General features: G+C 47.2%; 1 protein-coding gene across 1 annotated transcript in view; it reads right to left on the reverse strand.

Annotated features, from left to right (window-relative positions):
* Positions 1-11299, reverse strand: part of Shroom1 (shroom family member 1) — a gene marked incomplete in the record, with an annotated part of 24321 nt that overhangs the window by 7556 nt on the left and 5466 nt on the right. The window contains 3 exon segments of the mRNA XM_013507376.1: positions 199-452; positions 924-1030; positions 8348-8411. Of these exon segments, the coding sequence (XP_013362830.1) occupies positions 199-452; positions 924-1030; positions 8348-8411 (425 nt within the window).

Raw genomic sequence — 11299 nt, forward strand, 5'->3', positions numbered from 1 at the left:
CTGGCCGCAGGCCAGCCGGCCCGCCGGGCCCTGAGCCCCACGCCCGCTCGCAGGCAGAAGGCCGAGCCCTTTCCTCTGCGGGCGCACCGCGCCCGGCCTGCCCCTCCGTCCCGTCCGCGGGCAGGCTCGAGGGCACAGCCCGCGAACTCTGCAGAAGCCCTGTTTCCAAAGCTCTTCCGACTCCTGGACCCTCGTCACCTGCGTTTCTCCCGTAGGCCCTCCTGGAGGGGCCCGTGTTCGCCCCAGCTGCGCTCAGGGCCGGGGCTGGTGTTCAAGGCCTTCGCAAAGCTTCGTCTGCTCCTGCCTACCAGAACTACCCTGTGCGCACCCACTCCGCCAAGAAATGTCCCGTTCCTGAAAGGGCCTTTGCTGAGCCCGCAGGTGCCCCTGCTGCTGTCCTCAGCGACCGCCTTTTCCTGGGGACTGGCGGCCTGAGGACGGTCTTTCCGGGTCTGCGTGCGGAGGCAGCAGGCAGGCGAGTCTGCTGCCGTGATGCCCTCCCAGACACAGGCCTGCTCCTTCGAACTCCATCCTGACTCGGGCTGCAGCTCCGGGTGGAGCTGGGACTCAACTCTGAGACAGAGGCTGAGAACCTCTTCCACGCCATCTCAGGATAGTATCAGAATAGCAGGAACACAGTCCAGCTACCAAAACACCATTTAAAAAACACTTAAGTTTTATGCTTCTTGGAAACCGTGATGGAGAAACATTGTCCATAGCGATTCTTCTGAACCCACTCAACCCTCTTGTTCCTACTTTTCTTAGGGTATTAATTACATCAGATCTCTACCTGAGTCCCCAGAAAACTGCGATCCTGTCTACCCATTCTCTCTCCTAGACTCTTCTTGTCCGAGACAGGAAAGCAGCTCCCAGGGTCTGGAAGCTGGCCTGGCAATGCCAGTGAGACTTTGGTGTTGCCAGACCTTTGTGTTCTCCTGCGCTGTGCCAGCCCTCTCCCAGGACATCCACTCGAGGTCATTCTGTAACCATGACGGGTCATGACGAGAGCGGGAGCAGTCTGGGGCCTTGTCTGACAGACACAAACACAAACACTGTCCAAGTGACAGACGTGAGCACACAGTTTCCGTCCTGGTTCATCAGAGTAACTTTCCTGCAGCTTTAGCCTTCTTCTAGTTGTTCTTCCTGGATAAGATTTATTAACCCGATCCTGATACTCTTTGTGGAGGACACCTGGACGACTCTCAATAAGAAAAAGAAGAGCAGTTATCTCCATTTTGGCTAAACCTGGCCCCATTTCCATGTATCGATTTGTTCAGAGCTGGCTAGGACTTTTCCTTATCCCTTCAGTTGGCTTTAAGCAACACAAATCGATCCAGCTGAGGAGTGGATGTGTAGTCTTTGAAGCAAGGTGACAGCTCAGTGCTAGCCTGCCCCCATAGCTCCCCAAAAAAGTGAGAGCCAGGCGGGATGGAGAGCTGCGCTCCACGCTGTCAGCTGGGATCAAGCCTCGAGATGAGAGGCTGTGACTTCCCAGGGCGTAAAAGATCACACATCAGAGCTGAAGCACCAACCCCAAAACATCAAATACTACCTCAACTGCGTTATGCAGATTACTCTTTCTGTATATCCTTCGCTCTGCATTTGCAGAGCTGATTTCAGGCCTCCTGCCCAGCCCAGCTCACAGCACTCGCCTACTTCCCGCCATTCTCACAGTCGCTCATCCTCAAGCCACTCCCTTCTTCTCGAATTAATAAAACCTGGGTTCAGCCCTGCATCAGGGCCTTTGTTCAGTTAGCCATGATCCTAGCTGGACTTAGGAACCCCTGACTCCCCATAACTTCAAATATGCCTTAAGGTCTTTATTCGAGCCATGGGCTGCACTGGAAGTGTTAGATCGGAATGAACTCGCTAGGATTCCAAGAGCTTTTCCATGGGATCACAAATATAAACTTCCCGGGCCATGATGAGGACCAGGAAGAGCTCGCTACAACTCTTGGTTCCTCTGCAGCCAATGTAAAGTCCCAATTCTGTAACTCTTAAAAATCGCTAACAGAAGCCCAAATCCTGAAAGTCTTCTCTAACACCTTGCTAAGATGTCCCGTGTTGCCCCCGGTGTGTGTTCTCCCTTGCTGCATCGAGAGTGAGCCCAGTTTGTTCAACTACACATGTGTTCCTGGTGGCCTCCTGCTGGAGGACATTGACACTTCTTATCTCTGCATTACATTAACCCAAAGGATCTTGGAAGGGAGAAGGGGAAGGAAGCATTGCAAACTGGAGTCTTCTCTAGTGGTTTTGGGTGTGGAGGGATGCACAGAAGGGACAGAAACATGCACATATTTATATTTTTTATTATAAAAAAAGACAGCTGGGTGTGGTGGCACACACTTGTAATTCCAGCACTCAGGAGACCAAGGCAGGAGGATTGCCATTGTTCAGGGACAGCCTGGGTTAAATAGTGAGACCCATCTCAACAAACCAAAACAGGAAAAAAAAACATATTTACCCTTTCAGTATATCAGCACTTTCTGAGGCTTGGGAGAGTCTTTGGAAGAGCTCTGTAGGTAGATGGACTTAGCCAGGGATAGAGCCCCAGAGCATGCTGGTCCTGGCCAGACCCTGTATCAACACAGCTGATGGGTAGGGAGGTGGTAGACCTCTACTCCATGTGGTTTGGCACTTTTAATCTGCTCTGAAGTCACTGTATCAAAGCAGCCACAGGCCCCCAAGCCCCATGGATTCTTGCTTTGATGCTACATTAGCTTTGCCATTGCTGGGAACCACCATTTACAGGAGCGGAAGTTGCATTTGGCTCATGGTTTAGGTGATTCAGTCCATGGCTCCAAGACAGAAACATCATGGTAGGGGCTGGGGATTTAGCTCAGGGGCACAGCACTTGCCTGGCAAGCGCAAAATCGTGAGTTCGATTCCCGGTACCAGAAAAAACAAAACAGAAAAATAAAACAAAATAAAAATAAACATCATGGTGGAAGGGCATGGTAGAGGAAAGCTGCTCACTTCATGTAGCCAGCAGGCCAAGCAAAAAGACAGGAGTCAGGGACAAGAATACACCCTTCCAGGCCATGCCTCCCTACCCGGCTCCTCCAACCAGATCCCCCACCTCTGAATGTATGAGACTTTGGGGGAACATATTAGATCTAAACCATAACAGTTGCCTACATTTGCTTTGTTGGATTTGGTTGATGTGATGTGACAGTGGTTGGAATTCTAAAGGCTACTTCTTTTTTTTTTTTTGGTCTTTTTGAGACAAGGTCTCGCTACGCTGTTCAGGCTGGTCTTGTACTCGCAATGATCCTCCTGCCTCAGCCTCCCAAGTGCTGGGATTACAGGCATGCACCACCACGCCCAGCCTCTTAAAGGCTACTTCTGTAGTATTAGGCACTGTACCAAGGGCTCTAGTGATATTTTTATTTTTATTTTTTGTTTTGTTTTGTTTTTTTTCCAGTACCGGGAATCAAATTCACGACCTTGCACTTGCCAGGCTGGCGCTGTGCCGCTGAGCTAAATCCCCGGCCCTCTAGTGATGTTTTTAAAAACCTGTTATTTCTCAGAAATAGTTATCACTTTGGCCCCATTTTACAAGTGAGAAAGCAGAGACCTAGAGAGATGGAATATCTTGTCAAGATTCAGTAGTTAATAAGGAGTACAGGAAAAATTTAAGCCCGTGATATCTGGTTCCAAAAGCCACATTATCATGTGGACGTGAGCAGTGTTAAGAACTGCAGAGTGTGGATGTCCATGCAGCTTGCTGGAGAGTAGGGTTTGGACTTTAGTTTGAGCAGAACTAGGAACACAGGAAGTAAGCAGCAGCGGAACTTCTTTCTCTCTGTGTATCCTGAACAGCCCAACACATATGTGGGTTAAGCTCCAAATATGGCTTCCATGGGTTTATTGTAAAAGGGTTAGAGAAATGACTCCATCCTTGGGTGTCTTTTTAGAGGTGCTCCCCACCCTTCTTTCTTATTTGAAATTTGTTTATCTTGGAGCTCTTCTAATATCAGTACATCCAGCTGTCAATTTTTAAAAGGCACACAATGCTATCCATAAATAAGTTGTATTATTTAACCCAAGTCTCTTATAATGTGTCTTTGCAGCCACTCTAAGACTGTACTTCCCTTGGGTATGCAGTCAGGGGTGACAGTCACTGGTTCATCAATAGAATGTACCAGATGTCATCTTGGTACAGTTTTGAGCATAATCGGACTGGCAGCTTCTGCTTTTTACCTCTATAACTACCCTGTGCCACTACTCGCAGATCATCATGTGGTGAGAAATACAAGCCATACGGAGATGCCCAGAAGTGCTGTCTGAAACAGGAGACAGTGAGGAGAGCACAAGGTATCAGACATGTTAGTGTCCAGGCATCCTGGAAGTGACTCCTACAGCAACTACTCCTGCTCACGCCAGGCGGACCAAGAAGAACCATCCACCTAGTTCATCCTCAATTCCTGACGCTCAAAAACATGAGCAAAGCTTGACATGGTGGCACACGCCTGTAATCCCAGCACTCAGGAGGCTGAGGCAGGAGGATTGTTGCGAGTTCCAGACCAGACTAGGCTACAAAGTGAGCTCAAGCCTAGCCTGAACTGCAGAGCGAGACCCTGTCTCAAAAACACAAAAAGAAAAAGAAAAATTTTTTTAAAAATGAGCAAGACCATTATAAGCCACTAAGTTTTAGGGTAGTTTGTTACATGCTAATAGATCACTGAAACAAGGCATGTCAATTTTTAGTTTTGATTGATGTTGACAAATACAAGAGGTCACACCAGCTGGGTATAGTGGCACATGCCCGTAATGCCAGCGCTCAGGAGGCTGAGGCAGGAGGATTGTTGCGAATTTGAAACCAGCCTGGGCTACAAAGTAAGTCCAAGGCCAACCTGAACTGCATAGTGAGACCCTGTCTCAAAAAAAAAAAAAAAAGAGGTATACCAATTTACATTCCTACCAGAAATGTACGTGTGTGTATTTTCCTACATTCTCCACAATGCATTGTCAAACTTCTTGGTATCTCAAACCTGGAGGGTGAAAATGGTATCTTGCTGTTTTTCTTTTATCATAAATGAGGTTGCACATCATCATTCTGTGCATTCAAAAGCTGTTTGCACTCATTTCCCTGATGTGTTCATTTCCTTCCTTCATTTTCACTAGATTATCGATGATTTTATTTATGTAAGACCTCTTTATATATTAAGACAAAGTTTTTTTGCTACACTTGGCAGAAAGGTTCCTAAGTCTATGTTTCTTTACTCTGTCTATGGTAGCAGTGGATCTACAGTCCATAGCTGAACCAACAGATGTATCTTTCTTCCGGCGCCAGCTCCTTGGCTGTCTCAGTAGTTCAGAGACTGCAGTGTGCTAGTTAAAGAACAATAGAAGCCACAAATCATCCAACAAAAACGATGTTTTCTGTTTTGGACAGCCAGCAAAGTATGAAACATTTTTCAGACAATGATGTCTACTTAAAGTATAAATGCTCTCTTGGGGCTAGTTTATTTGAGGTTCAATTATGCACCGAATTCACTACACTTGTCCAAAGATAGGGCTTTATAGGAAGGAGCCACAAGCAGGAACTGTGGGGAAAATGGACCTAATCCTCAACTCTGGGGGCCGCTGAGAGCAAAGGCCTCTGAGCGAGGTGGCGGGGGGGCTACTTCCTGAGATTGAACCAGCCTTTCCTCCCAATCAGCCTTCCTAGGAGGCATTACTGTTTAGTACCCATATATCACCTTTTCTCTGATAACCTCTGTTTGCTTTTGTCATAATAACTCAGCTTTTCTCCTCCAGCCCACCTCCCACGCCCAGGGCAGGGACCATGCCATCTTCCTGGTCTGTCACTACTCAAATGTTACCCACATACCCTTGGACAAAAGAAGATATGCAAGGCTGGGTATGGTGGTGCACGCCTGTAATCCCAGCACTCGGGAGGCTGAGGCAGGAGGATCATTGCGAGTTCAAGACCAGCCTGGGCTACAAAGTGAGCTCAAGGCCAGCCTGAACTGCATAGGGAGACTCTGTCTCAAAAAGACAAAAAAAAAAAAAAAAAAGAAGATATGCAAGATAGGTGGATACGGGCTTCTCTTCTCTGCTGCCAACTCCAGGGGACCCCATGTTGCTCTTCTCATCTCTTGGGACCAAGGTGAGCTGTATCCCCTAAGGCTCATCTTTGTTCATCACTACCTAGGCATTGAACTAGATTCCACATGGGGTAACAGCCTCTTCAGACTATGAATGTCCAGCCTGACCCTTTTGTTTCAGACCCTACAAAGGGGTGAGATGGTTTCCCAAAGCCCCTCTCCTAAGTGTTCTTAGGTTGAAGCTAAACCTCCCGGAGTTCTATTTGCTGAGAAGTCATCTGCTCAGCATTTCCAGTAGAATAATCCTATTCTATAATCAGGTAGCAGCCTGCCATGTCCATGTGGGGTGAATTTTGGCTGTTAGCTCTGGAGACAGAATCCACATCCCTGATACTCACCTAGAAAACCTTCAGGACCTTAACCCACCAGTTCCACAGAGCAGACTTGGCTCCAAAACATAGGGTAGGTATGTCCAGCACCATCATTATCCATTCATGGTACTTTGGGGACCCTATGTGAACACACACACACACACACACACACACACACACACACACACCTCTTTCTATATCAAGGGAAACATTAAGAGAAGACAGAACAAAACAACCACAAAGTAGTGAGTTACGCCTGCATTTTCTGGCTGATCATCAAGCAAGATGAAGGGCAAAGTGTACGTTAGCTGGGCACCACCGAAGAAATTCTGGGGCAAAGGGCAGCCAACAACCATTATCTGAAAGTCAGAGATGGACTCGCAGATAGGCTCACTGCCCACTCTTGATTACTCACAGTGGAATAGGGACAGGGAGGCGTCCTGCAAGTCGGTGTATCCCAGGGAGAGGAAATCCAATGCAGTAAGACAATGTGAGCTTCAAAATCTAGCAGACCAAATTCTGGGTGCCAGTAGCTGTCAGACCCTGGAGATACCTCAACCTTCCCAGGCCTCCATTACTTTGTCAAACCGGGCTACTACTGCCTACCTGCCAGAGTCAATGAGATTCAATCACATACGCAGTGCTAGTGCTAGGGTTATTGCAGGCCACTGATAAATGGAGCCAACTTTCACTACTTTTTCTCACTTAAGATGGTCCTGTGAGGAATATAATCTCAACTGAGCCCCAGCCTCAATTTGATCTCTGGGGTCTTCCAGGGGTGTTGTTCATGCTGCTGTATCTTCAGCCACTGCACCCTAACAGGGCCAGAGAGGACATCCCAGCACTTCCTCCTTGCTGGAGTAAGGGGTACATCTCTTGCTGGATCCTGGAGGGTAAGTCTTTGGGAGACAAAGGCCTTCCTCCCACTCTGAAAGCCAGTGCGGCCACAGTGCATGTCTGAGAGGGGAGCTTGAGGCAACACAGAGATGCAGGGACAGGCGCCTCTCCAGAGCCTATGAGCCCACAGGCTCCTTCCAGGAGCAGGAGTCAGGCACAGCGGGCTGTGATTGCATGGGACCCAGAAGTGTGAACACAGAACCAAGGTACGTTTGAAGGCAGGGTTGTAGTGTTGGGCAGGAGCAAAATCAAGCCTGATCTGGGAGCTGCTTTTTCCCTAAGAGAAGAAACCACCAGGCAGGCAGGCGAGAAAGAGCTCGCTTTGCTGCCCTGGGTTGTAGGGAAGGCAGCCTCTGCGCTTTGAAGAGGCCGGAAACTCTAACACCTCTCACACAATCATAAAACTAGCAGCTCGGAAACGGAACAAAGCTGCACAGGCGGAACGCGGGGTGAGCGAGTTCCCGGTTCAAAGTCACACATGTTTGCTCCAAAAATGAAAACAAGATTTCCCCTGATAAATATCAAATCAAAGGCAAGAAAAAGTGGAGATTGGTTGTTTTTTCCTGCTCCTGTCCCAAGGAGAGTTGGCCTGGATTTTCCTTTTCTTTTCACACCAACATGACTCAGAACCCTCAGCCGACATCAAGCGGGTGGTCTCCTGGAGGTGCCCACCCAATCGCCGCTTCCAAAGGGCACTGGGCGGCTCTAAAGTTTCCTTTTCTCTTCCCTCCCCCACTGGCAAGTGTCCCTAAGGACCAGGGAGATGCTGAGTTCCCTGCCTGCGCCTGGCCTCGCGCCCTGGGGAGGCCACCAAGGTCACAAGGAGGTGGGGTGCTTTGTTCCCTGCTCTGCCTGATCCGCACGCTCGGGAGTTGTCTGTCCGCTCCACTAGACTGAGAGCGAGTGCTTTGCAGGACAAGGTGGCAGCTGACAGGACCTGGCTCAAAGAAACAGCCATGGCTGATGAATGGAGGCCGTGGGGGCCCAGCCCACGGGGACAGCAGTGCACCTCCGCTGCGAACTCACCGTGGGGAGCAGCGTCCGAGGGGGCCTTGGCCTCCAGCCTGGTGGTCAGCACGACACGGCCACACTTTAGGCAGCAAGGAGAGCAAATGGAGTGAAAGCACCGACTTCATCAGCAGCGAATCCAGCCAGTCCTGGGAACCCATTGACCCACACGAAGGGTGAGAGGCACAAAACAATGTCCTAGAAGCCAGAGAGGAAACGGGCAGCGTTTTCCTTCCCCCGGAGTCACTGCTGGCAATCTCTGCCCTGGCATCAGGAAGGTCTGCTGGCTGTGCTGTGGGTAGGCTCACTATCAGCCCTTACCGGGAGATATTATATTATTATTATTACCATGACATTATTAATTGGTAGTACTAAAGATTGAAACTGGGACTTCTGCACTGAGATACATCCCCAGACCTTTTTTTTTTTCTTTTTGAGACAAATTTTCATTAAATCACTAAGTTGCCCAGACTGGGCTCAGATGCAAAATCCTCCTGCCTCAGCCTCCCAAAGTGCTGATTATAGGCCTGTGCTGCCACACTGAGATAGAAACAAACTTTTAAGGCATCATTTGATCCTGCACTGCTCATTTCCTTCAGGTCTCTACAATTCTTGTACCACCTTCTGTGTTTGGTGTTTTGAGTAAAAAGATGTGAACATACCTAAATAAGAGTTCAGCCAAGCACCCCACCACAGCAGTGATTAGGCTAGGAAGCTGCCGCTGTGCAGGAAAGCAAGGATTTTTGAGAGAGTTCATTTGAATTTCTAAGTTCCCTCCACTGGCTTTGGGACTGGATTAACAACCTTTATTACCGATGGTCATAGGTCCTCGTTTATAGCTATTCAGTGAAAAAAGATGCTTTTCAAAAATTGGTATGTGCCAGAAAAGGATTAGAAATAAAGCTGACTGCAACCCTTTGGTCTTCCTGGAGAGGTAAGTGCTTTACCTAAATTGTATTCACCTGAATATACTGAACAGGTTACAATTCAACCATAAAAATACAAGCCACTTCTTACTAACAGCCTACGACTTTGAATGGGAAGAATTTTAATTTTCCCAAAGAAAACATACAAATGGCCAATAAGCACACGAAAAGATGCTCGCCATCAGACGCAAATCTAAACCGCTGTGAGACATGACCTCCCACTAGAATGGCTAGAATCAAAGTCAGATAACCGGTGTTGAGGAAGATGTAGAGGAATGGATTCTACCACGCTACTGGCGAGAGTGAACATTACTGATAATAGCCAAAGAGTGGAAGCAGCCTACATGGCCATCGACAATGAATACCTGAGCCAAAATCGGTCTATCCATGCAATGAAATGATCCGACATAAAGAGGAATGACGAGCTCACACAATGCCACACGGATGAACATCACATAAGTGAAAGAAACCAGACAGAAGGACCGACCACATGTTGTATTATGACGTCCGTATGAAATGCCCAGAATAGCTACATAGAGGAAAAATAGTAGATCAGTTGTTAGGAGAGGTTGCGAGAAGGAAGGGATGTGAAGTAACTAGCATGAGGGCTTTTTGAGAGAATAGACACATTCAGGAATTATACAGTGCTGATAATCATGTAACCTTAGAGCTCTGCCGAAAACTGTATTGTACATCTTTAAGTGGTGAATTTTAAGGCATGTGAGTTTTTCTGTGTGTATCTGTCCACGCACACATACGTATCCTCGTGTATGCACTCAACAGTGGTCCTGAGCATTGCCCCATTCTTGCTCATGGTCTTGCTCACGTGAAAAGCAAGAGATGGCTCCTAAGGGCCCTAACCGCTCAGCCCTTTTAAGGGTGTGTCTGCGAATGCGGAGAGACAGCCAGCAGGGTCCCGTACTCGTGCCCCACCAGTCCCCACTGCCACCTGCCCACACACCTAAAGGGATCTTGTTTTTTTGTTTTTTGGGGTTTTTTTGTCTTGTTGAGACAGAGTCTCGCTATGCAGTGCAGGCTGGCCTTGAGCTCACTTTGTAGCCCAGGCTAGTCTCAAACTCACAACGATCCTCCTGCCTCAGCCTCCTGAGTGCTGGGATTACAGGTGTGCACCACCACCCCTAGTACCTAAAGGTATCTTGTGAGCTGGGTGATTTGAGGTCTACCTGGGCACTATCTCTTCAGATATTCATATAGATGCAGATCACATGACTATAAAATCTGCCAAGGAGGGTAAATTGAAGTCTACTAATTATTAAAAAGTTAAGTCTTTACCAGAACCACAAAGAGATTCTGTTCAAAAGTATTTAGCCTTGTGCTACCCGTTATCTAAATGATTTGATTGAATCCTAATGAGAATATCTAAGTTATTTTTGGGACTTAAAAGTCAAGGCACATCCTGATTCTGGCATCACGCATGTATCTATACGGTCACTCCAACAGGACAGAAATATACTGGAGTAATTCAGTAATATTGGATCTGGGTACTTTAGAGGTTTCATGAGGTTGACCCTGGGGCAGTGTCAACATGGAGTTTAGACTGAAATTATATGAGGAAGAGACTGTTGTATTGTCCAGCAGAAATAGAATTTGACCCTACACGTAGTTTTAAATTATCTAATAGCCACGTTTTATTTTTAAAAGTAAAAAAAACTAACAAAACAATGAAGACAAAGTCAAAACAACACCAAAACTCAAACAAAAATGATACATGCCCTCAAAACAAAATGATAGGAATTAACAATGGTTGCTACATTACTACTGTTATCTTCAACAAAGTTGCTCAGTCCACCAGATGTAAGAATGTAAGATTGATCAAACCATCAAAGACAGTAACAAGTAATAAAAAAAAACCTTGGAAATGATGCAGAGCTTCACTATACAAGATGGTAGAAGTTCAGCAATGGTTCTTATATGCATATTGTTGTTTCCAGATCAGTCATTCTGATTACCAGATTCAAGCATGCAAAACTGGTCAAGAAAAAAGAAAATTTTAAGCATTGACTGTTCCTTTCAATAAACCACA

This window comes from Chinchilla lanigera, unplaced genomic scaffold, assembly GCF_000276665.1.
Source record: "Chinchilla lanigera isolate Chin_1 unplaced genomic scaffold, ChiLan1.0 scaffold00007, whole genome shotgun sequence".
NCBI classification, from domain to species: Eukaryota; Metazoa; Chordata; class Mammalia; order Rodentia; family Chinchillidae; genus Chinchilla; species Chinchilla lanigera.